We start from the raw sequence: 27,865 nt of genomic DNA on the forward strand, positions 1-27,865 counted from the left end.
GGGGCATGACTGTGACTATTATGAAGGAACCCTGCACTTCTGAATTTGCCACTACACTACTGGGAATAAGCACAATTTTCTTGTAGAAAAGGATCGTATATATTTAAAGTGAAAATGACCAAGCATCTGTAATCCTGAACATGCCCAACTGGGTGCTCCTTGACTACGAAATGTTTTTAAAAATAAGAAAAGAGAAAGCATGCTAAAGCCATTTGCCTGTGCCCCATCCCTGCTGCTCTCTGAGAGGTCAATGGGGCAGTGGTATAGTGGAGCAGGGAAGATGCGCTGCCACTTTCAAAGCAGGGGCAGTGAGCTAGCCATCTCCAGGGTCGCTGTTTGCCAATCCTCTGCATGCCAAATAAAGCTTTTCTCAGAGAGAAGCCTGGACAAAGGAAGAGATGGTTAAGGATTAAGCTGCCACTTGAATTCTGAAAAATTCCCAAATCCCTATTTTTAGTGGTGTGTAGTGGTTAAGGTGTTGGACTACGACCTGGGAGACCAGGGTTCGAATCCCCACGCAGCTATGAAGCTCACTGGGTGACCTTGGGCCAGTCACTGCCTCTCAGCCACAGAGGGACGGAATGGTAAACCCCCTCTGAATATCGCTTACCACGAAAACCCTATTCATAGGGTCGCCATAAGTCAGAATCGACTTGAAGGCAGTCCATTATTCCCCATCCCCTATAACCAACCAAAATATCACAAAACAATGAACAAGCGTTTAAGTCCACCAGAGCTTTTCATCAGCCTGATGCCAAGCAAAGCGAGGGGGCTGTGAGAAAAATGCTGCTTGGTAGTAAAGCCATCATGTTTTAGTCAACGGCTTATTTTTGTTGGTAGAAGGGACGTGGTCGTTAATGTGGGGTTGTCATGAAGAGCAGCTGCATTTCAGAATGCAGAGATCTATATCGGGTTTCTGCAAGTTTTGGCCTAAAAACAAGTTACATGAATGTGACTCATAGTCATAGTCATAGGACCCTGTATAGAAAGCTCCTTAAATCAGCTGAAACCTTAATTTGCACCCCTTTGATTTTTCGGTGACGCGTCTGCCCGCGGCGATGATCTGTAAAAAAAACAACCCCTCTTCGTCCCTCTGATTTGGAGGTGGAGAAGGAGGGGGCGCTGCAGAGGATGAGGCAGCCTCGGCTGGCCGGAGGAAGTGCCTGCTTCGCCTTCGCCTGGAAGTGGTAACGAGAGAGGCGTGCGAAGCGGGGCTGAGCTAGGCTTGGGCGGACTCATCCTCGCTTGCAACGGAGCGTCGGCTCTCTTTCGCACCCCGCGAATGCCCACCATGTCCCAGGCGAGCAGACGCGAGGAGGCCAGGAGCAGCAGCAGCAGCAGCAGCCTTAAGCGGCATCGGAGCCACAGCGAGTCCTTGCCAAGCCCCAGCTCGAGTAGGGGCAGCAAAGGGCACGAGCGGAAGGAGCAGAAGAGGAAGAAACGCGAAGTACAGCAGATCCAGCAGATTCAACATCTGGAATCCTTGTAAGGCGGCTTCTCTGTCTATAACGTTTTTGTCTCATCCTTCCTACGAGGAGACGTATAACTCCGCCCCTATTAGTCTCACAACAGCTCTGTGATGTAGGCTAGGCTGAAAGACAGTGATCCCTCCAGGGTTACCCATGCGTTGTACTGCTGCGTATTTTGACCTGGATCTACCAGACTGATTTAATGCTCTGTCTACCACGTTTATTGATTTATTTACTAAATTTCTATCCTGCCCTTTCTCCCAGAAGGAGCCCAGGGCGGCAGACAAAAACACTAAAAGCACTCTAAAATATCTTCAAAACAAAATACTTATTAAAACAAACAACTTTAAAAAGCAACATTAAAAAGCAACTTTAAAAACATCTTCAAAAGCAATTGCAGCACAGAAGCAGACTTGGATAAGGTCCCTACTTAAAAGGCTTTTTGAGAGAGGGAGATCTTCAATAGGCGCCAAAAAGATAACAGAGATGGTTTGCTCTGATTTCCTCTGGATCAAGGATGTTGCTTAACAGAAGAAACAATAGCATAAATGGAAACAGAAGAAACCGAACAGTGCTGGAAAGGCAGGACTGGCCATCACCAGTCCAACTCCCCATCCCTAACCAACTACCCAGTTAGGCTCCCCATTCCTAATCCCCCACCCAATTCAAACCACAAAAAGCATAGAGCAGGGAACCGCTGTAAGGCAAAATGGTCATCCTCCAGATGGCTCCTGCAAAGCAAGCCAAATTGCATGGTCCTGCAAAGGAAGAGAAAGTAAAAAAAAAAGAAAAAAAAATGTGAACAAACCCACCCATAGAATATTTTAAGGGGTATTTGGGGTGGTGGTGGAAGGAATACTGCTCTATACTACCCAGTGTTGCCACCCTGGGCTCTTACTGGGAGGAGGTAGGATATAATTTAATTATCGTAATCATCTTATGGCTGGTCCTACGCAGTGCTTTATTATTATTTTCCAAGGAAGAGAAGACTTGGGTTGGAGACTTCCCAGATGTCCTAAACCCATGTAAGCATTGCTGACTGGCTACTATTAGGCCACTTCCATGCCACTTTGTCACTGTCATGCATAGTCAATAGAACTTTATTGTGCCAGTCAAATCTCTGCAAGTCCCCACATTAATCAGTTCTTTTCCTTTGAGATGTATTTTCTGCTACCGTTTAGTTATAACCCATGCATTTTTGTTTTTTAAAAAATGAGGTGCTGGTACTCATGCCTTGATAAAAATGTGGGTGCCAACACAAAATGGCTGCCATGGGCAGCAAAAAAACAGGTGCCAGTACTCCATACAAGTGAGTACTTGCACACACAAAAAACCTCGGTTATATCATACGGACATATTACTACGGACATAGCCGTAGTAATGAGAGGTGGCCTTCCAGCAAGTGATCAGAGGTTTAAATCCTATTTAGTGCTGTTTTTATTTTCCCCTAACTGACTTTGTAGACCAGAGTTATTATTCTGCTGTCAAATTATAACAGCCTTCTTATCCATGAAATGATACCACCTTGGGAAGCGTGCCAACAACATTTGTGTGTTGAATCAGTGACACCCATTTTTATTTAATTTTTAAAAGGAACAGACAGACTGTTCCAACTTGGTACTTCAGTTCTAGCAGTAAAAAAAAAAACTTATGGCATTTGTCATTTGTGGCAAGGTGGTGAAAATAAATAATAACAATGCTATTTTTTCAGAGATGGCTACAACTGTTTCAGACAATAAGAATGCTGCTGTGAAATAATTTCGGGACATAGCCATTGTCAGCCAAACTCAGGTCAAGAATCTGCAGTTAGACTAAACTCTGTAACTTACAGAGTACCTTTTTTGGCTCTTTTAAAATACGATTGGCAGTATATTAAACATAATTCATATCCTTTTGATGTTATGTTAAGGTGGTCTGATTTATTGAGGAGTCTATTAATATGTCTTATTACACTACTGTTTGGAGCTGATGAGTTAGTTTAGAGATGTTAATAATACTGCTTTTTATGCTAGTGATTATGTATTTTACATAATTAATTGCTAAATGCTTTACAATTTTTATGGGAAACATTTTTTTCCACGTCTGTTTGCTGTGGGGTTTTTTCCCAATTAGTTAAAGTGAACAGGGGGAAGAGTGATATGTGTTTAAAAAACATTATCCCCTCCCCTGTTTTTGTTTCAATTGAATATTCTGCATTGCTTAAAATTAAACAAAGATACTAAAAGTCTATTTGCAATCTTTTTTCAGCTATGAGAAACTTCCTCCAGGGTTAATTAAGGTAGGTTGGTAGGCTGTATAATTGTTATTTAATAAAATAAAATAGACCAATTTTATAAGTTACATATTTATACAATTTTAAACCACTTAATATAAAAGGAACTCTCTCAGTGGTTTACATAATTGAAGGGAACAATATAAATTCATATAAAAATACAACATTCAGATAAGACTGCTTAAGAACTAAATAAAAGCAGAGTAAAACTAGACAGCATAGATAAAACTGAGCAATGCACAAAAACAAAAAAAATAAGAACTAGGAATTTTGAATTGAGTCCAAAAAACTCTTAGGTAAACATATTATGTATTTAAGAGTTGTTTAAAGCTGGTTAGTATCTCTGCCTCTTGATCTACCCAGAAGAGGGTATACCAAAGACTGTGTGCTACCCTCAAGAAACCCCGCTTCCCTGTGGTCACCAAGTTTCAAAGGTACAGTTTAAACAGGACTGGCCCAAGACATGTTGCTGTTTCACCCATAGCAGCATATGGTGCCTTCAGCCCCACCCCCCAGCAAGTCAAGAAGCACACGGTGATGGCCACCAACTTGGATGGCTTTAAAAGAGTATTTCATGGACGTGGAGGATAAGGCTATCAATGGCTATTAGCCACAATGGCTATGTTCTGCCTCCACTGTAGGAGGCAGTATGCCTCTGTATATCAGTTACTGGGAATCACAAATGGAGAAAGTGTTCTTGCACTCAGGTCCTGCTTGTGGGCTTCCCATGGGCAACTGATTGGCCACTGTGAGAACAGAATGCTGGACTAGATGGGCCATTGGCCTGATCCAGCAGGCTCTTCTTATGTTCTTATCCAAGGCCACCAAAGCTGTTCGGGGACCTGAGGCAAAAACCAAAACAAAACCCAAAATCCTTTCCTACAGTAATAAATACAATTATGATAAATTTAAAATATAATTTGCTGCTGTTCCATGACACCTGAAATTAGTTGCCTGGGGTAGCAGCCTTACTCTGACTATTGTTAGGGCCAGAACAAATTTATTTATCTCAAGTTGCCACCAAGCTCTCTATGTGGTTGCATGTCCTATAAGGGGAGTTTATTTGTGGATACAATATGTTTTAACATTTGCTACTAGATCAAAATGTGAAGCAAAATGCACCCACTGAGCTCCCTCCCAGAAAAACGTTTTATTACCTACCTGTGATAAAAGACTAATTTTCCTCTTTTCCAATAGCAAGCCCATGACCAGAGAAGCATGCCTGAAACCTCTACAGCAGGGGTGGGAAACCTGTGACTTTCCAGATGTTGTTGGATTACAGCTTCCATCATCCCTGACCTTTGGCCATGCTGACTGGATCTGATGGGAGCTAAAGTCTACCAACTTCTGGAAGGCTGTAGTTTAGCCATCCTTGCCCTATAGGCACCACAATGTTTATCATTCCACATCAATAGGTGATCCCTCCATCCCTGTTCCATGACTCAACCTGAAGGAATGGCCCATTCAGGCTATCTGATTGGAGGGCTTGAATCCCCCCCACACACTTGGGGACTTCCCACCTTCCATAGAACTAAGTGAGACAGCCAGTTTTGTTTTATTTTGTTTTGTTCATGACATTGGCAGAGTCAAGGCCAGAATCTGCAACCTCTGAAAACCAGGCTGGCCTCTGCTCCTGTCCCATAGGATGCATTGAAATGTAAGTGGTTCCATTGTCAGACTCCTGATAAGTAAAGCATAGCTAGTTAATTCTGTGTGTGTATTTAAATTTAAAAAGCAATTTCCCATTAATAATAACTCTGTTTTTATTCTTAAATGAATGTAAGTAATCGGACTCTGGGGGTGTTCCAGTTATTTGCCTAGCCTAGATTGGCTTCACTCAGCCTGTCTAGCGCACACACTGACCTGGTTTCATGGAATTTAAAGGAAGCTCTTTAAACGGCCTGTACTCCAGAATTGCAGACTATAAGCCTGAACTGGCCATGTGTTCTGACAAGGAGCTAAAGAGATGTTGGTGACAGCAATTCTGCTTTGGAGTAAGAAATGAAAGGTGTCTTAACAGCTGGTTCTACGTCACAGGGGTAGAGGATGCTTGAACCAGTTTGTCGCATTTTGTTTTCGTGGTTTTAGTTGATTTGTTTCATTTCTTATGTGTACAGGAAGATGAGACTAAACCAGAGGACTGCATTCCTGATGTGCCTGGCAATGAAAATGCACGAGAATTCCTAGCACATGCTCCAACAAAAGGGCTCTGGATGCCATTAGGGAAAGAAGTCAAAGTGATGCAGTGTAAGTGAGGGAAGCATGTAAATCTCTGTATCACTTTTAGGGGAAGGCAAATGAAGAATGAACAGCTGTGCTGGCTCTGACTGATGCAGGTTGTATTTCAAAATATCTATAAGACACCAAGTTGGTGAATGCTGTTCTAGATAGAGATGGAAAGGTGGAGAGAAGTAGTGAGTCTGCAAAGTCAAGCGTTGACAGATATGCAGACAAGAAAGTCCAAGAGTTTCAAAAAGTCTTTGCCTATGAAGCCTTTCTGTCTCTTACTTTGCTGCAGTTTTTCATCTTGCATTGCCAGCTGTCTTGGTTTCATATTTAAATAAATATTATACTACAAAATATTTTTAATATTTTAAACTGTTTATGTTATTTTAATTGCTGCTGATTTAATCATTTTGGATGTTTTGTTTTATGGACTTTATAGAAGATAGTATGTTAATCAAGATTTTTGTGTTTTAGTTTGCTGTGGTCAGCCTTGGGAGGGCTGATCCTGGAAATGACAAAAATAAATAAGAAGTAGGTTTGGATAGGACTGTGGTGACTGTGCCCTTCCCTTACCGCACCAATATTCTGTTAACAGGAAAGTTAAACTCTGTAGTCTATGTAAATTTCACATTAAATAGGTTTGTCTCAGCCTTTCCCAACCTTTGGGTCCCTAGATGTTGCTGGACTACAGTTCCCATAATTCCAGACCATTAGTCATGCTGCTGGGAGTTGTAGTCCAGCAACATCTGAAGACCCAAAGGTTGGGAAAGGCTGTACAGTTACATGATTTCTTATGCTTATTCTGATGACAGGCCTAAGATGGAAAACATGGCGCCCTCCAGATAAAAACAGATAAAAACAGATGGAAAACATGGCGCCCTCCAGATATTGGACTCCAACTCCCAGCAGCCCCTACCAGCATGGCCAATGGTGAGGGATTATGGGAATTATAGCCTGGCAACATCTGGAGGGTTACCGGTTCCCCATCCCTGGTAAGAGCTGTGAAGGGCATTGGCAATCTTGCTTTGCATGCCATAATTTCCTTTGCTCAACACAACAAGGGCAGGGAACTCTCCACTTACCTGAGAGTAAACAACTGTTAGTTTTTAAAAAAAAAAAAAATCCCATAGTTTTTAGGTACTGTATTTTTTTTTTTTAGAAAGATACTGATTTTTCTTTCTTTTCTAGTGCAGAATATTTTAACAATTCTAATTTTTCTCTCTCGCAAGGCTGGAGATGTAAACGTTATGGACACCGAACAGGAGATAAAGAATGTCCATTCTTCATTAAGGGCAACCAGAAACTAGAACAATTCAGAGTAGTAAGTAAAACATTGCAGTATTCGTTTTGAATGATATTTCTGAATATTCTGCTGAGATAGTGTGTCTCAAGTTCTTCTTTTAATCCGATGACAGCACTAGATGTTATGATGATGCAACTTTGCACTTACATCACCCTGGGGTAGTTGCTGGGGAGACCTAGCAGACAGAGACTACTTCATTTTCTCCCTTCCTTTTGATTTTTCCCCAACAAATGCCCCGCCCTGCCCCATGCTGTTTTTAAGATTTTTATCCCCAGTTAGGTAATGAAACAGTAAGACCAGTGAGAAAAGCCGTTGAGGAGGGAGACTTACAAGAATCATCAATGAATGTAGAAGGAGTGAGGCACCTGTTTCATGGACTTCTTCATTCATTTATTTTAGGAAATTATACCCCATACTCTGCCCTGCTGTCAGCAGGTTTCCAAGGCAAAGTTCTTTCTCACAACACTTTCTAGACCCACATTTGTGTCCCCTAAGCAAACTTTGGGAATTTGGAAAGAAAATGTCTTAATTCCACCTGGATGCACAAAGCAAAAACATTTTATTAGCACTGTCATGTCAGGGGCCCTTTTGTTAATTGCTAACATGTTTAGCTAGTTCTCTTATTCCCTATAAACAACATTTATTTATTACTACTTTGCGCTTTGCATATGTATCCACAACAGTTAAATAGTCCATGAAAATGTTTTCTAACTCATCTAGGTGGGCCTACTTGCCGATCCATCTCTATATTTGCCATTCATAGAATAAAAAGCCCAAGCAGCCCAGACCTGTATTTGAATCATTTTAAATATATTTTTATTGTTTTATCTCTTCCTGTTTGCTGCCCCGGGCCCTTTAGGAGAAAGGGCAGGGTATACATTTAAATAAAAGTAATAGTAAGCAAGCCAACGTTTGTATAGCTTCTATACTGGTTGCCAGGAGATAGTCCATGCTCATCACAGGTGATCAGGTAAATGATAATGTACAAGTACCTGGTAAAGCACAGCTGTCCTGCTAATTATGCATTTGGGGTTGATCTAGGTCTCAGAAATAGAGATTACTGTGTCCAGTCATTTTAGGCAATCTAAAAACCAGAAAATTCAGGAAAGCATGTTGAATTTGAATGATCTTGTATTAGAAATCCCATAACTGCTTTATACTTCTCAACCTTTTTCAGCATTTATAGTTCAAAAGAGTTGGAAATAATGTTAAAAAAAAGTTTGTCTTGTCTTTTGCCTAGTTCAAAGGTAACAATCTCGGCCCAATAAACATGGGAAACAGCTGTTTAAGCTCTGGTTATAAACCAGAATTAGTTCAGTTGGTAACAGAAAACTGTAGTTTCACAAATCCAGGAAATTTTGCATCAAGGAAGAGGAGCTTGTGGGGCTTAATCAGACCAAAATTGTTATATCTGAACCAGGCCTTTGACTTGGGATGAATTAAGGCCAATTCGGGGGTTAACATTTCAAACATGAGTTCAAAGAGTGATCCTGATACTCGAATCCCTGTGAAAGTATAATTAATTATCTGACTATTTTATGCAGAATAAGTACCTTTCCAGCCAATCTGTACGTAGCAGATCCCTGCTCTAAACAGCAGGAGAGCAGTTTATATTGATAAAACTACAATTATTGTGCAAGACAACGTTGCTCCTAAAATAGGCTGACAAGGTCTCTGCTTGTATCCCTAGGAAATGTAATGTCTGCTGAGTGCAGAAATTGTTTAAAACAAAAGACTGGTGGACATGGAGATGTTTTATGCTTGTTTTTTAAGGCACATGAAGACCCCATGTATGATATAATAAGGGAGAATAAGCGACATGAGAAGGAAATGCGGTAAGTCTGATTCTGTTTTAAAGTGGGTCCATGTAACTAATAATAGTGGCACTTTAGAGGTTTCAAAGCACTTCAGATAGGAGCATAAAAAGCTCCTGTATGGTCCATCTATGCTTAGCGGCAACAGCTGTCCAGGGTTTCAAACAGGAGACATCCCCAACACGAACTGGAGACACCAGGGATTGAACTTGGGACCTTCTGCATGCAAAGTTGATGCTCTGCCACTGAACTGCAGCCCTTTCCCTAATAATAATTAATCTGCAAGAAAAGTCAATGTTATCCCTATGCTTTGGGAGGGTGCTGAGGCTGAGAGTACCAAGTATGTGCGGTTAGATATTAACCAAGAAGAATTCCTGATTACCAGTTCAGTGTCTCCGGTACTACTTTGCTCTAAATCTCAGCTAATGGTGATGCTTTCAAAATTCAGTGTCGATTTCAGGGGAAGAAACCTTCATCTTTTGTGTCATAATTTAGTTACCCTGTTTCCATTTAAGACTACTGTCCAAGTAAACAAATAAAACCTCCCTGGGCTCCTTCAGGAGGAAGGGCAGGATATAAATGGAAGGAATTAATGCATAAATAAAACAAGTAGTTTGCCCAAACAAACATGAGGGAGCATTTCATTGTGCATTAACTGGCCATTTGTACATTTAGGATTCAACAGTTGAAGGAGCTGCTGGAGGACTCTACTTCAGACGAAGATAGCAGCAGCTCCAGCTCTTCAAGATGTCAAGGAAAACACAAAAGGAAGAGGAAGAAGAAAGAAAAGAAGAAGAAGAGGAGAAAGCGCAAATCTTCTAAGTCAAGCAAGAGGTCCAAATTGCATTGAGGAAACTTGTGGTAAACTTGCGATGCATTGTGGAACATTCACAGAATAATTCTCCCCAAAGGGCTTTAACCAACAGGCATGTTTAGATGCTCCTTAGTGTTATTTTGTGAGTTGCCTTATTAACAGGGCTTTCCCACTGTACCTTCATATTGCATATTTGATATCCCTCAAGTTTAAAAAAAGTTGGTAGCTTGATCCAAGAGAGCTGTTGCTAAGATAAAGCACCTCTGTTGTGAACATGTTATCCCCGCCCCCCAACTTACCCTTTTAGCAGTTCTTGGGCCCTCTTATTTCTTTTTAGCCTACTGAGAGGTTGAAAAATCAATCCAGGGAGCTGTGGGCAAGGGGAAGCTGCCAATGAAGAACTTACAAAATAGCTCCCAATGTGTATTCAAATACCCTTTGGTCACAGCTTTGGAGAATATACAGAAAGGGATTCGTTTAGTGTCATGTAAGCAAGACCTGCAGATGTGGTGCTGCAGATGGCCTGGAATCGGTTGGATGAAGACAAATGAGGAATATTTCTAGCCACTCAGACTCTGAGGCAAAGACTGGGAAAATCAAAAACTGCAACATCCTAATTGCCTACAGTTCAATTTTTGCTTTTGAAAAGTGGTTTTTGTACAGAACAGTGTGATTAAGCACAGATTACAGTATCATAGAATGGTTTGTGTTCCTCAATTGAAGAAAACATGTTTATGGCTCCATTTGAACTTTAATGTAAACATTCTTGCTTCAACTTAAAGCCAGCCTGTACGACTGGTGACCCACTAAGTCAAATACAGTCCACCAGGCTTTTGCAACAGACCACAAGGGGCTCTACACATATCCTGTTTGGGTTGTCTGCTTGGAACTGCAACAGAAGGGTTTGTCAAGCAGTGATACAGGGCTAGTGGTCTACATTCAGCTTGCAGGATCACAAGTTGTGCAAACTGGATTTAAAGCTCTCACCATATGAATTATAGTACATTGTTGTTTTGATAATTCCACACTTAAAAGCTCCATGTGTACGATATGGTGTATGAAGTCACAAAAAGCCTTTGGTTCTCATAGGGCAAAATAATGTAAATCCAGATCCACATACGAAACCTCCTTTTAAGCAGTAATGTTAAAGAGATATTTATTATACATAGTCAAGACATACAAACAGATTGGCACTACAATAATAGAAATAATTTAAGTTTCATTTTCTTCTGTAAATCTTAATTTTATTGCATTATGGAGAGCACTTAACATTTTCCTGCTTCCCTATTGAACTGAATTCCTACACATTGAAAATAATCTTGCCAGTGTATTGTTAAAATAATCAGTAGCAACCAGGTTGACCACAAGAAAAGGGGCTTGAAAAGGTTAACAATATTTTCTGTAAAACAAGTTAGCAAGATATATTGCTATGAGAGAGTGGGGAAAGTATTACAAGGAGCTATAACTAACTATATTTTTTATGTAGCAATGCCAGACCATACGTTTGCTTTTTCTTTTGTACAAAAAAGGAGAATTTATAAGAAGGGTAGAAATGTCAACATTGGTACAACTGGCTTGTCCAGTATAAATGTCACTCATTCAGCTGTGCTGTCTTGGAGAGATAAGCAAAGGAAAATTTGCTGATCTTGAGGGCAACAGAAGCTTTGGGGTCACAATAAGAGGCAGCCCTATGGGGGGGGCGGAAGAGAGAGAGAGAGAGAGAGATGCACAGCCACTGCTGTTGCTTGATGTTTTTACTTAGTGGCATGGATAAGTAATTTTGTCATTTAAAATGACGGCTTGCCTGTTCATCTGGCTCACAGGTGGGAAACCCATAGTACATGCAGCCCACTGTGGGTTGCCTTCCCCCCCGTTTAATTATCCCCTACCCCATTGGGGGGACTGAGAAGAGTGCAATTGCAAGTGCCAATCAGCAGGTGGAAGTGCACAAGTGAATTGCTGAGATCCCACTATGCACTTCCCTGCTGTCTGTGGAGGTGCTTGTGTGAAGCCCTTGCGGCCAAGAAGATTGGCGCGAGTTTCAAAACATCAGTTTTCATGTGCATCTTTCCCACCTCATTGATGCCGCAAGATAATTTTGCACTCTGGACTTAATGGTCAGAGTGGACCCTATTCAGACAGACATGTGAATTATTTCCGTTCTGAAGCACACAATTAAAATTTACCTTCTCCCCACCGCCAACGCCATTCTATGCTTCTACATTCTTGATAGGTTGGAGGCCCCGTCAAAACCATTTGTGAACCCTGATAAAAAAAGGAATGTTCTGTTTCTGAGCCTATGTAGTTTCACATTTCAAACTTACTTAAATCATAGCACCATCATGATTACTGGAACAAAACAGACTTTGCTTCTGCTGTGCTGAAATAAAATATTATAAAAACGAAAAGGATGCTATAATGAACAGCATCGGCTCCTGTGGGCCTGAACATAATGCCAGCCCCTGTGCTGACACCAGGCCTGTTTACTGCTGCTGTCTCATTATCTACTGCTCTTTGGAGGGGGGGCACTGGATTTGAGCCCCCAAGCCCACCCTTAGCTATACCACTGTTCCCCCAGCTGTCAAGGAGCACTGCTTTAGTTGTTGCCCTGGCACAGCTGTAACAAAAGGTTGAGAGCATGTCTGTGCCTTAGGTGACTAGTTTTATAGAAAGAGCTTCAAAAAGGGTCATTAAAAGGCAAGATTAGCTAATGCTAATACCTCCCAAAACCTTGCTGCTTAGCTTGTGTCAATATAGAATCACTCTTGGAGTAAAACTGGTCTAAAGGTTCCCCAACCTGGTACCCTTCAGATGTGTTAACTCAAACTTTTCAGCTACTGCCTGCATGGCCAATGGTCAGGAATGATGGGAGCTACAGTCCATCATCATACTTTAAACTTTGAAGAACGCAGCAGAGTGAAGATAGGGGGAAATGCAACAAAACACACAAAAACCTAAGTAAAGTTGGATAATTCTGAATTTTCCCATTTACCACATTTGTATCCCTCCGTTTCTCCAAGCAGAGCAGTGTGTCTTACCAGGGAGTATTGTCCCTGAATCATCTGTACATTTGTCAAACAATGAAGTGATTATCTTTCCTTTTCCACCCCTGCAGATACGGTGCAGAGTGATAGATGTAACCAGGATGGCTGGTCTGTTATTGTAATTACAGTAGCATTGTCTTAGACTTCAAAGTGCAGCTCGATTCTCAGTTTTGTATATGTTAAACTGCATAGCTACAGAACCATCCACGTTAGGTATCTTTTACACCCTCATGTACCGTACTGTAATGAGGATGCTAATTGTGTGGTGGACAATGAGGTGAAGGCCTATTCTCACCCCACCACCCCAGATTTTTAACTCTGCTTGTATCCTACTAGAGAACGATCCAACCTCATCCTGTAAATAAACAGTCTGTTAAATACAGGAACAGGATGAAGTTAGAAAAGAGATCCCTCTCTGCATCCAAGACACAAACAGAACAAGCAAGCTGAGATCTTAAGAACATAAGAACAGCCTGCTGGACCAGGCCAGTGGTCTATCTAGTCTAGCATCTTCTTCTCACAGTGGCCAACCAAATGCCCATGGGAAGCCTGCAAGGAGGACCTGAGCGCAAGAGCACTCACCCCCTCCTGTTATTTCCAGCAACTGGTATCCAGAAGCATGCTGCCTCTGACTATGGTGGCAGAGCACATCCATCAGGGCTAGTAGCCACTGATCCTCCATGAATTTTCTAATATTTTTTTTAAAGCCATCCAAGTTGGTGGCCATCACTGCCTCCTGTTGAAGCAAATTCTATAGTTTAACTATGTGCTGTGTGAAGAAATACTTTATTTTGTCTGTCCTCAATCTTCCAGTATTCAGCTTCATTGGGTATCCACGTGTTCTGGTATTATGACAGAGGAAGAAAAGCTGTGTCTACTGTCTCCATGCCATCCATAATTTTATACACTTCTGTCATGTCACCTCTGATTTGCCTTAATTAAAGGCAAATTGCCTTAATTAAAAAGCCCCATATGCTGCAACCTTTATTGCAAACCTCCTAGTTTAATTAAACTAGGAGCAGCCTTGGGTCTGTGGAGGTCCACACCTGTTATTTGGTGATCAGATGTAGAATTAGCTACTGTCCTGCCTGCTTTAGAAGTACGTATATTGTTCTCAATATGCTGTGCTTGTATATTGTGCACAGGTATTAGAAAGACACCCTTAGTCTTCTGTGCTCTTGTCCAGAGGAATGAACCCTGCTGCCCCTGGATTTCTCATAGCTCATGGAAGTGGGGAACATCCAAAAGAGGTCTTCTGAAAGTGGAATGTAGTTCAACTCTAAATGCAATTTTCTCAGACTCGGTTGCAGTTAGTTCCCAGAACACAAACATTCCTTGGCTCAATGTTTGCCACTTAACGCTCAAATGTTTTGACCACTAGTAACCTCTGCATTACAATTTAATTATCCAGACATCTCATAAGTGCAATCTTAATCTTTATTTTTATTTAAATATTGTTTGTGTTATTTACAATATCAAGTGCCTTCATTTTGGTGTCCACTTTTTTATACATTTTTCATACGTGTACTCAGAAATCTTGAGAGTGCAACTTTAATATCTGATCCACTTGCAAAAGTTTGCTTATGACTCATCTGAATGATACTGGGAAATGTTTGCACTTCAGTTATAATTATCTTCTTCTATAGAGAGATCTCTTTGCTGGGCGCCCTGCACAAAAGATAATAAGGAAGGTTGTAATAAGTAAGGAAGTACACTCTGCTTTTTATCCATTCATGTTTCAATAGACATTGACCTGCTAAAGGAATTATTTGAGTTTCACCTGTAAACAGTAGACGAGGGGGAAATCTCAACATATGTAATCTGCAGGGCCATTGAAAAAGCACTACCCAAACTTGCAGGGCTCCTAAAATCTATTCTAAAGAGCTCAGTTGCTATTCTGTACACCACAATCCTGTCCACTATTAAAGGGTGCCTAAGTTAGATAGGATAGCAGGATAGGGCAACACACACCTGGTGCAAGCCTCTGAAGGTATGGTTTTGCCACCTGGAGGAAGGTTGCATGAGATGCAGCATCCAAAAACTCCTTGCCCCCAAGAGGACTATATTATATTTCTAAACAGGGCAGGGCAGCAGCCAGTGTAGGTACACAACAGACACATGAATACTGGCATCCTATTCATCTTTGAAGCCACAAACTCTTGGCATGCACAATAGATGAAATATAACAGGCTACAGAGGAAAATACAGCAAAAAAATTAAATCACTTCCCACTGAAGAGGGACCATGCACAATAAATTTTCAGCTTAATGGGCCAGAGTACAGACTACTAGCAAGCAGAGCATACAGAGCCACTTTTGCTGGCACTTGGAACCAGGTTTCTCATCTGTTCTACAACCTACAAAGCAGGACCAAGGCTTGGCATTTCAGATATCTATGCAAATAAGATTATAACGCTTTGAAGTCTAAAAATTGGTCTGTTGCCATTCACAACTCATAAAAAGGTCTGTTTTTATCATAGACAGGCCAAGAGCACTATAGAAGCACACTTGAAGATTCAGAAGCATATACCCCTTCTCTACTTTCATGCTTCCCAGGACCTATGTCCTTAAAAGCATCCCATGCACAGATTTACAATGACGTTTTTACATTGTTTTCCAGTTGAATTGACCAGCAGTTTCCTCCAAGAATCCATTCTGGTATCTACATGCTCGAAATTACTGGACTAAGTATTAGGTCACATACATAGCTGAGAGTTAGCAGTAGTCTTTATAGGTATGACCTGGAATTCAAGTTTAAAAGCAGGAGGTAGTCTGGTACAGAATTCACTGACTTAATAAACTTACCCTTGTGCTGGGTGGTTTTAGGCTTCTCCCATTCTTCAACTTCTACATCATGTCTTGTGTCTCTACGTTTGTGTGGAGGCTTACGTGCTCCTTTCTTCTTTGGCATATCTATAGGCAAGTCACCTGAAGGAAAGGGGAATGTTTCTGCACCCAAAATATACCAGAGTTGGCTTTTTTCCTTCTCCCTCCCAATCCTTTTTCTTTTTGTGCCAAATCTAAGAATGTAAGCCTTGGCACATGGACTGTCTTATCCCTGACATTTGTAGGTTCTTTGGCTGAAGAGCAGAATAAAAATGCTTTAAGTAATGTCAGTTTTATTAACCCAGTTTAGAATGGTTAGTTGTTCATTCCCTCCATTATTGAACTAGAACTTTCCCCCATCCCTCTAGAATTACCTACTATGCTGTAAGCTAGACTACCTTAATACATTTGTGTGCATCTATAGAAACCAGTGTGGCGTAACTTCATTTGTAGCAATACATATACAGCTCACTTGTGTTGTTCAGGCTGGCCCTCAAGATACACTAAACGTTCATCCAAGACCAAGTGTGGGCATCACATGTACATTTGCAAATGTGTGTGTTATATAGGTACACTGGTTTGAGCCTTGTGATTAGCTGCAGTTCCCTATCGAGTCTACCACTGGTGTCAAATCCAGGTTTGTCTCTGCACAGTATGCAGGCAAGGTGTTTTGCCTGCCTGGTGCGAAGGTTGCGGATATCGCCCGTCGTTTAGATAGTTTGGTAGACAGTGCTGGGAAGGAGTCAGTGGTCGTGGTGCACGTTGGCACCAACGACATGGGGAAATGCAGCCGTGAGGTCCTGGAAGCAAAATTTAGGTTGCTAGGTAGGATGCTGAAAGCCAGGACCTCCAAGGTGGCTTTCTCTGAAATGCTACCGGTTCCATGCGCAGGACCAGCCAGACAGGCCCAGCTTCGCAGTCTCAATGCGTGGATGAGACGATGGTGTTGGGTGGAAGGGTTTGGATTTGTTAGGCACTGGGGAACATTTTGGGACAAGCCGGGCCTGTACAAAAGGGACGGGCTCCACTTGAACCAGAATGGAACCAGACTGCTGGCACTTAAAATTAAAAAGGTGGCAGAGCAGCTTTTAAACTGACTGAGGGGGGAAACCCGACAGGAGCTGAGAAAGGTCCAGTTCGGAATAAACCTCCCCCCTGGGATAAAAACCAAAGAAATGATGAAATTTTAAAAGGGGTAGGCCTAGAAGTAGGCATTGTGAGAGCAGGGGCACAGGATATAAATTCAGAAGAGCAAAATTACCACAGGCCTAACCACAAGTGCCAAAGACACTTGAAGAGAGACACTGCTTACAAGTGCCTGTACGCTAATGCTAGGAGCCTGCGAACCAAGATGGGAGAACTGGAGTGCTTGGTCTTAGAGGAGAGCATTGATACAGTGAGCATAACGGAGACCTGGTGGAATGGAGAAAACCAGTGGGATACGGTTATCCCTGGATGTAAACTATATCGGAAGGACAGGGAAGGACGTACTGGTGGCGGAGTCGCTCTATACGTGAAAGAAGGCATTGAATCGAGCAAGCTCGAAACCCCAAAAGAGGCAGACTCCTCCACAGAATCGTTGTGGGTGGTGATACCATGCCCCAGGAGGGACTTAATACTGGGAACGATCTATCGTCCCCCTGATCAAAATGCTCAGGGAGACCTTGAGATGAGATATGAAATTGAGGAAGCATCCAAACTAGGAAATGTGGTAGTAATGGGTGACTTCAACTACCCGGACATAGACTGGCTGCATATGTGTTCCAGTCATGACAAAGAAGCAAAGTTTCTAGATATTCTAAATGACTATTCCCTAGACCAGTTGGTCATGGAACTGACCAAAGGGACGGCAACCCTGGACTTAATCCTCAGTGGGGACCGGGACCTGGTGCGAGATGTAAGTGTTGTTGAACCGATTGGGAGCAGTGACCACAGTGCTATTAAATTAAACATACATGTAACTGGCCAATTGCCAAGAAAATCCAACACGGTCACATTTGACTTCAAAAGAGGAAACTTCACAAAAATGAGGGGATTGGTAAAAAGAAAGCTGAAAAACAAAGTCCAGAGGGTCACATCACTCGAAAATGCTTGGAAGTTGTTTAAAAACACTATATTAGAAGCTCAACTGGAGTGCATACCGCAGATCAGAAAAGGTACCGCCAGGGCCAAGAAGATGCCAGCATGGTTAACGAGCAAAGTCAAGGAAGCTCTTAGAGGCAAAAAGTCTTCCTTCAAAAAATGGAAGTCTTGTCCGAATGAAGAAAATAAAAAAGAACACAAACTCTGGCAAAAGAAATGCAAGAAGACAATAAGGGATGCTAAAAAAGAATTTGAAGAGCACACTGCTAAGAACATAAAAACCAACAACAAAAAATTCTATAAATACATTCAAAGCAGGAGACCATCTAGGGAGACAATTGGACCCTTAGATGATAAGGGAGTCAAAGGTGTACTAAAGAACGATAAGGAGATTGCAGAGAAGCTAAATGAATTCTTTGCATCTGTCTTCACAGTGGAAGATATAGGGCAGATCCCTGAACCTGAACTAACATTTGCAGGAAGGGATTCTGAGGAACTGAGACAAATAGTGGTAACGAGAGAGGAAGTTCTAAGCTTAATGGACAATATAAAAACTGACAAATCACCGGGCCCGGATGGCATCCACCCGAGAGTTCTCAAAGAACTCAAATGTGAAATTGCTGATCTGCTAACTAAAATATGTAACTTGTCCCTTGGGTCCTCCTCCGTGCCTGAGGACTGGAAAGTGGCAAATGTAACGCCAATCTTCAAAAAGGGATCCAGAGGGGATCCCGGAAATTACAGGCCAGTTAGCTTAACTTCTGTCCCTGGAAAACTGGTAGAAAGTATTATTAAAGCTAGATTAACTAAGCGCATAGAAGAACAAGCCTTGCTGAAGCAGAGCCAGCATGGCTTCTGCAAGGGAAGGTCCTGTCTCAGTAACCTATTAGAATTCTTTGAGAGTGTCAACAAGCATATAGATAGAGGTGATCCAGTGGACATAGTGTACTTAGACTTTCAAAAAGCGCTTGACAAGGTACCTCACCAAAGGCTTCTGAGGAAGCTTAGCAGTCATGGAATAAGAGGAGAGGTCCTCTTGTGGATAAGGAATTGGTTAAGAAGCAGAAAGCAGAGAGTAGGAATAAACGGACAGTTCTCCCAATGGAGGGCTGTAGAAAGTGGAGTCCCTCAAGGATCGGTATTGGGACCTGTACTTTAATGACCTAGAATTAGGAGTGAGCAGTGAAGTGGCCAAGTTTGCTGATGACACTAAATTGTTCAGGGTTGTTAAAACAAAAAGGGATTGCGAAGAGCTCCAAAAAGACCTCTCCAAACTGAGTGAATGGGCGGAAAAATGGCAAATGCAATTCAATATAAACAAGTGTAAAATTATGCATATTGGAGCAAAAAATCTGAATTTCACATATACGCTCATGGGGTCTGAACTGGCGGTGACCGACCAGGAGACAGACCTCGGGGTTGTAGTGGACAGCACGATGAAAATGTCGACCCAGTGTGCGGCAGCTGTGAAAAAGGCAAATTCCATGCTAGCGATAATTAGGAAAGGTATTGAAAATAAAACAGCCGATATCATAATGTATAAATCTATGGTGCGGCCGCATTTGGAATACTGTGTACAGTTCTGGTCGCGTCATCTCAAAAATGATATTATGGAGTTGGAAAAGGTTCAGAAGAGGGCAACCAGAATGATCAAGGGGATGGAGCGACTCCCTTACAAGGAAAGGTTGCAGCATTTGGGGCTTTTTAGTTTAGAGAAAAGGCGGGTCAGAGGAGACATGATAGAAGTGTATAAAATTATGCATGGCATTGAGAAAGTGGATAGAGAAAAGTTCTTCTCCCTCTCTCATAATACTAGAACTCGTGGACATTCAAAGAAACTGAATGTTGGAAGATTCAGGACAGACAAAAGGAAGTACTTCTTTACTCAGCGCATAGTTAAACTATGGAATTTGCTCCCACAAGATGCAGTAATGGCCACCAGCTTGGATGGCTTTAAAAGAAGATTAGACAAATTCATGGAGGACAGGGCTATCAATGGCTACTAGCTGTGATGGCTGTGCTCTGCCACCCTAGTCAGAGGCAGCATGCTTCTGAAAACCAGTTGCTGGAAGCCTCAGGAGGGGAGAGTGTTCTTGCACTCGGGTCCTGCTTGCGGGCTTCCCCCAGGCACCTGGTTGGCCACTGTGAGAACAGGATGCTGGACTAGATGGGCCACTGGCCTGATCCAGCAGGCTCTTCTTATGTTCTTATGTTCTTATGCAAGACGTTGCCCTTACAGACCTTGCTTTCTGCATGCATTCAAGCTGCTGTTTTGCCAAAGCGTTCTCCCTTCCTTCGAGTGTTAACAGAGAGATCAACCAAATTCAAATGAGTTGCTATCAGGACAGACTTAAAGTACTTTGTACCTTATGTTGAATGAAAATGTTTTCTTTAGACACTGAAACAGATACGACCATACCTTTCTCTCCGTTTCTGGTTGTGGGCAAGAGGCCACCATGCACCAGGCTAGCAAACTTGGGCCTAGCACCACTTTTTATCCAGTATTCATCAGCTGCAATCCTTCCACCTTCCTTTTGTAGCCTTCCTGGCCAAGATAAGGAAGCAAACTCCTAATCAGTCACTGTATATATGCTGCAATTACACCATCCTAAACCATCCCCCCCTCAAAAAGACTCACTAGTATCCACTAGTTTCTGTTTTAAACCAGAAGCCCGTACTGAATTAAGCTCTGTAGTTTAATCTAGCATTTAGTTCTCTAGGATTCTGAGCCATGAGTTTTCAAGCTTCATGTAACATCCGATTGTTCCCTCCCACATCATGCATTCATTTAGCATGAAGAGCAAGATCAGAATCATATGTACACAGATTTGCAGCAGTATTAGTCAAGAGTTTTGTCACTTCCAACTGCCAATCTAGCCATGAACCCCCTTCAAGCTGGTTTGAGAAAGCATTCAGTCAGGCCTGGATTTTAGCAAAGCTCTTACAATAGTAGTTCACGTTAGAATGACATTATAATTCTAACGCCCCGCATAAACCATCACCACCAGCAGCAGCAGAAGCCTGGGGAGCAGCAGCTGAGCGAGTCCGAGGACATGGAGAGGAAGACAACATTGAAACAGCAAACAGCTTTGCTGTAACAAATGTCTGTCGCCCTTCTGCCTCTCGGGAGCTGCCGCCGCCGCTGACACCACCTCCTCTTTCTTGGCGGTGCCGATAATGATAATTTTATTTGTTATTATAATGTTATTTGTTATTTAATTTAATTCTTGTAAATTGTATTGCTTTTATTGTATTTTTATATTGTATTTTTATATCTGTGTTTATTTTTCCTTGTAAGCCGCCTTGAGGGCTTTTGGCCGAAAGGGGGGGTATAAATAAAATACTAATACTAATACTAATACTAATACTAATACTAATACTAATACTAATACTAATACTAATAATGTACATTGCTTAGGGATTTTTATTAAGAATTTCTCGTTACGTTATTACATTTATTTAATTCTGATTAAATTTAATGCATTCTTATTAAGAACTAATAAATTCTTCTAAATACATAATGATGCAGATCAGTGTCACGTTCTGGACTTAATGAGCATTCAGACAACCAACTACTCAGTGGTTCCCACATACACCAGCTTATTAAAAGATGCTTTAAAGCTTGTTTTCACCCTTTCAATTGGCAAGACCCACTGTGTGTGAGAAAATGACGGCTGCATTAGAAGGTGTCCCAAGTTACAGGGTGCCCCTTTTCAGTTCACTACTTACCTGAACACTTTTGTGAATTTCTTCGCAGCTCTAGTACTTCTAATGGTTGTGCTGTAGGCCTCTGCAGCCAAAAGCTGTAGTCACCATCGAGATCCTCATCTTGTTCTTGATCCTTCTTCAGTTTAGGAGCTGTTTTTAATTTTTCTTGTACAGGCCAACTAATGAGGTGTGCTGGCACTGCATGTTTTGGTATTCTCCAAATCACCTGCTGACCAGTCTGCCTGGAAAGGCCACTTTTGGTAGGGGTTAAGGGTTTTTTTGAACTTTCTTGATTCAAGTATTCCTCTTCCTCCTCCTCCTCTTCCTCCTCCTCCAGTTCCTTCACCCAGTATTCTTCGGAATCATCTGGTTCTGACAGAGACAAACTCTTCGTAGCTTTTTTCTTCAGAGAGTAGAGCTGCTTTCTGCTGGAAGACCTAGGGAGAATGCCCAGCTTGCTGCTTTGACTGGAAATCTCTTTAATCTTGACCCTTGAGCAGCCTTTAAAGTTCTGGCTGTGGCTAATATTGGCCTGTTCAATCCCCCCCACTTCCTCATCTTCATTGAGGGAACCTCCACTTTTTATTTTCTCCCTCTCCAAACCTTCTGTGTGTTTCTTGAAGGTACACATATTCTGAAGCATGTAGTCGGGGGCAAAATAAGATACTGGTACATTGTCAGTCGATGAGCCTTCATCCACAGAAGACATCTCGTCAGAGGTTAGACTGAGTACACTTGGACGCTTCCTTTGGGACAGATACATATTGTAATTGTAGTTAGCATCCATGTTATCCAAACATGCCAACCAACTCTCAGAAGGAATGTATTTCTGTGACTCATCACACCACAAGCTTGTTTCTAAGCCTGGCAGATGTCCATCAGTTGCATTATTGTTTTCATTCAACTTCTGAGGGAAATACGAATCATTCCTTATCTCCATGCCAGATGGAAACAATTCCCTTTGACGAACAAGGTTGGACACATCTTGAGGAGCTTTTGAACCATTGGACCTCTTCAAGCCAGAAGATCTTTTGGGCATCAGAACATCTTGCCTTGCTCCTAACAGGTCAGGTCTGGTGGGTTCAGCCAGCTGCACTGCTCTGGCCTCGTCTAGAGGAGACTTTGCTCTATGGCTAGTAACTCCTTGTTTTTCCAGTTCCAGCTTTGCTTTATATTGAAGCTCTTTCTCCTGCACATCTTCAACAGTCTTTTGCTCCTCTGAATAAGAAATACTTGGCACCAACTCAGCCTGCTCATGAGGCCCATATACAACTCCTTCACAAGAGCTCAGAGCAAACATATCTCTTTGCATTACATTTTCTGCCACTGGTTTCTTTGCCACATCATAAAGAGGGATTGTTTCTTTGAAGGACTTCCATAGCTGAATGGCAGGGGCACCACCATTCCCATACTCTATTCTTACTTCCTCTTTCTCAAAAGCATAGCCTGGTGGGGGAAGGCTTCGGAATTGTACAGAACCTGAAGAGCTCTTGGCAAAGTCTCTGTCTGATACAGGAGATACAGAGCTCTCTGGCTTTTCCAATGAGATTTCAGTACCTTTACAAACACCAGATGAGACACAGGCTATGTTTCCAGTATCACAGCCTTTCGTTTCTATACTATGATCCTGATATTTCTTTGGTTTACTTTCAGGCTGTTTAGGATCAGTCTGAGTTTCTTTGGTCTCTGTTCGTTTCCCAGGGTTATAATGCCTGAAGCGTGTGGCTTGATAAAACATGGGTGATGAGGGTGGAGGACCGTTAAAATAAGGTCTTCTGTTAACTCTCATCTGCATGGGATGTTGTGGAACAAGATATCCAGGGTACTCTTGGATAGGAACAGAATAAAACGGGAAATATGGATTCCCACTTCTTAAGCCTAAGAAGAGAAACATATTTTCCAACATAATTTTTCCCCAAACTAAAATCCTAAGTCATTAGTTCATAGACAAAAAGACCCATAGTTCATCAAATCTTTAACAAAACCCAATATGCCATCCACGTTTGATCAGCAAAGGATTTAAACCACTCCATAATGTCCAAGGATGAAAAAAGTTCAAATTTCAGAGGTTTACAACCTCTTCAGGTTGCTTTCCTTCCTCCTCAGCATCATGTACAGAACCATTGCATTGGGGTTTCATCTCCAACATTGAGAACACACCATTGGGGAAACCAAGGACAGCACAGTCCTGCCACCCCAACATGCAGGGATAAGACCTGTGTTTGAAACCATCAGGGGTGAATTGTTTGTTCTGCTCAGCCCCACTTCCCACCTGGGATCTTGCAAAAGTCTACCACCAAAGAGGTGAAGGCCAGAGGGGCAGTACTCAAAGCCTGGAAAATGTTCAGCCGTGAGAGTTAATTGGGACCAGACAACAGACTAGCATGACCCTGAAGGGAGCCCTTCCCTATGAAGACATTTACACAATGTCATCTGAACCGCAGCCATCCTGGGATGGTCAGGGCTATTTGGGGGCCACTGGCATCTCCGGTGGATTCCTCTGGGTCACTCGTTTGCTGGTACAAACTGCAGGGTCACATCCTTTTTGGCCTAGCGTTTTGAGGGACTGGACTTGTCTAAGAAGTGTAGGGCAAGATGCTGGATTCTCTCCATTGTTGCAACTATTAATATTGGACATGCTTCCAATTTAAAGACCGTGTCTGTAGTTATTTACACAAATTTGTCACTTACCCTGAGTAGTTCGAAGAATGAGGAGATGGCGAGCGCGCCAGTTCATTTCTCTAGTCTACTTGGAGTAAGCTTCTTGTTATCTGTTCGAGTTTCTAGCTCAGCCTTTCCCAACCAGTGTGCCTCCTGATGTTGTTGGACCACAACTCCCATCAGCCTCAGCCAGCATTGCCAATGGTCAGGAAAGATGGGAATTGTGGTCCAAGAACATCTGGAGGCACACTGGTTGGGAAAGGCTGTTCTAGCTCTTAAGCTTCCCCTTTAACTTGGGGAAGCTCTCTTATTCTTGTCCCACTATGATGGTGGGGGCCAAACGTTTGGGATCAAAGGCCTCATTCCCTTGGGTCAAAGTGGTCAGGGCCTCACACTGGTGGCAGGTAGAACCAAAGTGGCAGCCAAAACTGGGACAAACTTTATTGAAAAAAGGCAAAGGGGTATCCTTGAGTAATGGCTGTTATGAAGTGATAATTTGCTTCAGAGTTTTTTGCCCTGATAGCATAGCATGCAGAAGTTCAGTAGGTGAAGCATTTCCTATCACTATCTCCATGCTACTGAAGGCTTTACCCATTGAAATTCTATTGGTGTACAGCTGTTAGCCAAGAGGATCTCTGCCAGGAAAGGCACCTCTAACCTAGCAATGCACAGAGCAAGTGCTACAGTTACAAGGTCCTCAGTATACTATTCTATTAGAGTACAGATAGCCAGTTAGAAAATAATGTAGGGCAATCTTTACCAACCTAATGCCCTCCAGACGTTTTGGACTACAATTCCCATCAAGCACAGCCAGCACAGCCCAGGTTGGTGAAGGCTAAACTAGGGAATTACCAACATTAAGTTCCAACCTGAATAGGAACAGCAAGACCAAATGCTACATAACAGATCCATTTCTTATTTCATCAGTGGCTCAGCCCATACCTCTTCTTCAGCTGGTTGCCTTACCTGCTGTAGGCATGCCATATGGGTTGTACATTGGGCCAAGAAACCATGGATTTGGGAATGGTTGTTGTGCTGTCGGTTGTGCATAAAAAAACGGTCTTTGGTTTGTGGAATAGGGTCCGCTTTCTGAGGAAGTTTTCATTTTCTAGGCTAGAAACAGATAAGCATCAGATATCAAGCACTACTTTTTTTAAAAAAAAGATGCACACCTTTGTCAAACTAGTGGACAGCCTGGGTCTTGCAAGGATGACACAGGCCCAGCGCTGCCCACAGACAGGGGTTCCATTAAGTATTTAAAGAACTCAGGGCACAGGCATAGGACACATATTTGTGCATGCTAATTTATATATTATCTGGGCAAGTAAAGGTGGTGGGTAGCTGGGCTCTTACCAGCGCCAGGCTTTGCAGCACACCCAGCTACCCTGTCAGCAAAGTAAAAATAAAACAAGTTTTTAAAGAAAGGGGAGGGACAGGACATCCGGGAGAAGCTCTGGGCTATTCCCCAGCACCATGCCTTCACATGGAGGAACAGATTCATCTAGATATCTTTCCCCTGACATTTCTTCATGTCTTCATTTGGACAGTTGAGAGCCTTCAGAGGAGTTTTTGAGGAGGGGGTGGGCCTTCCTTGTGACCTTTTGTCCATCTCTGCATTTGGAACAATATGTTCAGCCCAATCAAGTATTGCAATTTGTTCAGAGAAGACCAGATTATATGTTATTGAAAACGTCCCCCAAACAAAGAACAGATTTTTGTGGGACCATGTTCCAATCTAAGGCCTCACTGCTCTCTGTTGATCTTGAATCATAAGCTCTCTGTTCTGTCATATGGACTCAGAAGTGAATACTTGTCCCCTGTCTCTCTCATCATCTACCTTAGTCAAGCCCAACTACTCCGTGCAAACTGTGGTAGGGAAACCTTAAGTATTAGCAGACACCATGACTGCTTCTTCAATAGAACACAGAAGAAGGAACAGACATATATTCCATAGCCTTCTAAAAAGGAGCCATCCTAACCCAATCCTGTGCAAGTTCGCTCAAATTAAGTCCCACTGATTTCAGTAAGGCTAATTCCCAAGTAAGCATACAGAGTATGTTGCAGACCCAGCTTGCTTAATGGCTAATCAATACACCTCATGTTAAAATAACAGAAGACTGTTACAGTGAACACACCATTCCCAAGTCATTGCAGAGGTTCTCTTCACTCCTCCTAGCCGAAAACAAGAGGAAGTTCTGCTACTGACTCCTATTTTTCCACTAGTATAATTGTTGCTATTGTTAGTTTCATTATTAAGATTTAAGGCACACACAGAACTCCAACATTAGCTACCCATAGAACAACTTATTCAGAATATATCACTAGATCTACAGTTTACTAACCCTTATAAAGGATTGCAAATTTATACAACCATAAAAAATTAGGACCAAAAAAAGAGAAAGATATGTTAAAAGTGAACAAAAACTTACACACCTCTTCAGGATCCAAGAGACCACCAAAACAACCTACAGAAAGCCCTTCTAACAACAGACCAACCTCAACCAAGAATCCACTATCTTAAGATCTCACCATCTTTCTACACTCTTTTATAAACCAGGAATCCCCATTGACAAATAGCTTTTTAATCCTTAACCACAAACCCTACAAAGCTAAATCATTTCTCCCCTTGCTGTATTTGGCCCCAAACCAAAGATCCATGCTGCTGCTGCATCTGAAAAACAGCCCAGCAAAGAACTAATTGCTAATGCCTCTCATCTTTCTTAAGAAGTACGATCCCTACCTCAGCACACCTGTAGCTAATTCAGTCCTTTTCTGTAAAACAACAGGAGACTTACAGCTAACAGACTGGTTCTGGGCAAAGTTGAGTACACCTAAGCTGATTGATTTCAGTGGTCTTGTGTGCACTTTACATAAGATAAAGCTGCATGCAGTCACTCTCCTTCCACTTTTAAAATTCAGACTTATTACAATAGTAGGGAGACAGTAAGACCAGTGCTCATTCCACTTCAATTAGCACTTTGATCCTACAAATACTTAGTGCCATCCTGCATTCACTGACCTCACTTTCCAGCCTCCGTGTGTAGGGTCAGGCTGATAAAACCAGTTGTAAACCCTTAATATGTTACAGGTCCTTCTGGTTCCAGTTGCAAGTAAATAAGAAATAATACTCCTGGGAGTTACTTGCCACCTTTTCCAGGGCAATTAAAGCAATTTTCCAAAAGAACCTCTGGCCCCATTAACCATCTCCTGTCCAAAGCCCCAATCTTCCAATAATTATAAAGCCACAAGCATAGCCAGCGTGGATTTTTCACATTCCGCAATGTTACATTGAAAATACCCCCATGCCATCCTGATGCTTCCCATAAGATCATTTCAAAACAAAACCTTACAAAACTTATAGTCCTGAACTCAGAAACGCTTGCTTAACAACCCTCTCAATTTTCATGATGATAAACAAAAGTCAGAGAGAATTGAGAGTTCAAAGTGTAAAAAGAAGAAAGAGGGGAAAAACAGACCCCTTTTGGACTTTTTTCTGTCAGTTCTCATAATTTGTTGAAATTAATTAAAAATCAGCCATGTTCACAGAGTACCTGTAATCCTATTACTGACCTTGCCTCATACTCTGGCCTTCATCTTCTGCAGTTTAAAAGTAAAAAAAAAAAAGCCTGGCTGATTTTTAATTAATT

The 27,865-nt window shown here is 42.0% G+C and overlaps 2 protein-coding genes across 4 annotated transcripts; one reads left to right on the top strand and one right to left on the bottom strand.

The window, feature by feature from the left end:
- Positions 1-1,093: 1,093 nt before the first annotated feature.
- On the top strand, positions 1,094-12,052 carry RP9 (RP9 pre-mRNA splicing factor). Its single transcript, XM_061586034.1, has 6 exons — positions 1,094-1,485; positions 3,717-3,747; positions 5,859-5,988; positions 7,197-7,288; positions 9,044-9,105; positions 9,760-12,052. Exons 1-6 carry the CDS (start codon positions 1,283-1,285, stop codon positions 9,932-9,934), a joined length of 693 nt encoding a protein of 230 aa, XP_061442018.1. The 5' UTR covers positions 1,094-1,282; the 3' UTR covers positions 9,935-12,052.
- A 2,309-nt stretch (positions 12,053-14,361) lies between these two features.
- Positions 14,362-27,089, bottom strand: LOC133364941 (uncharacterized). Of its 3 annotated transcripts, none has more exons than XM_061586032.1 (6): positions 27,014-27,089; positions 25,185-25,331; positions 21,579-23,435; positions 20,269-20,394; positions 15,747-15,869; positions 14,362-14,610 (listed from the first exon to the last, which is right to left on the bottom strand). In XM_061586032.1, the coding sequence occupies exons 2-6, from the start codon at positions 25,321-25,323 to the stop codon at positions 14,573-14,575; spliced, it is 2,283 nt and encodes a 760-aa protein (XP_061442016.1). In that variant the 5' UTR covers positions 25,324-25,331; positions 27,014-27,089; the 3' UTR covers positions 14,362-14,572. The 3 variants fall into 3 exon arrangements, with proteins under 3 accessions (XP_061442016.1, XP_061442015.1, XP_061442017.1); XM_061586031.1 differs by lacking the exon at positions 27,014-27,089 and adding an exon at positions 26,652-26,928; XM_061586033.1 differs by lacking the exon at positions 27,014-27,089 and adding an exon at positions 26,354-26,439.
- Positions 27,090-27,865: the final 776 nt, after the last annotated feature.

Source organism: Rhineura floridana, chromosome 10 (assembly GCF_030035675.1).
Source record: "Rhineura floridana isolate rRhiFlo1 chromosome 10, rRhiFlo1.hap2, whole genome shotgun sequence".
In the NCBI taxonomy this organism is placed as follows: domain Eukaryota; kingdom Metazoa; phylum Chordata; class Lepidosauria; order Squamata; family Rhineuridae; genus Rhineura; species Rhineura floridana.

Bases quoted from the DNA above. Each gene is read 5' to 3' on its own strand.
- RP9 (XM_061586034.1), top strand. From the start codon at position 1,283: ATGCCCACCATGTCCCAGGCGAGCAGACGCGAGGAGGCCAGGAGCAGC. The intron at 7,289-9,043 runs GTAAGTAAAACA...TTGTTTTTTAAG, and splicing joins AACTAGAACAATTCAGAGTA to GCACATGAAGACCCCATGTA. The intron at 9,106-9,759 runs GTAAGTCTGATT...TTGTACATTTAG, and splicing joins CGACATGAGAAGGAAATGCG to GATTCAACAGTTGAAGGAGC.
- LOC133364941 (XM_061586032.1), bottom strand. From the start codon at position 25,323: ATGAAAACTTCCTCAGAAAGCGGACCCTATTCCACAAACCAAAGACCG. The intron at 15,870-20,268 runs GTATGGTCGTAT...CCTTTCCTTCAG, and splicing joins AACCAGAAACGGAGAGAAAG to GTGACTTGCCTATAGATATG. The intron at 14,611-15,746 runs GTAAGTTTATTA...TCTTTTGTGCAG, and splicing joins TAAAACCACCCAGCACAAGG to GGCGCCCAGCAAAGAGATCT.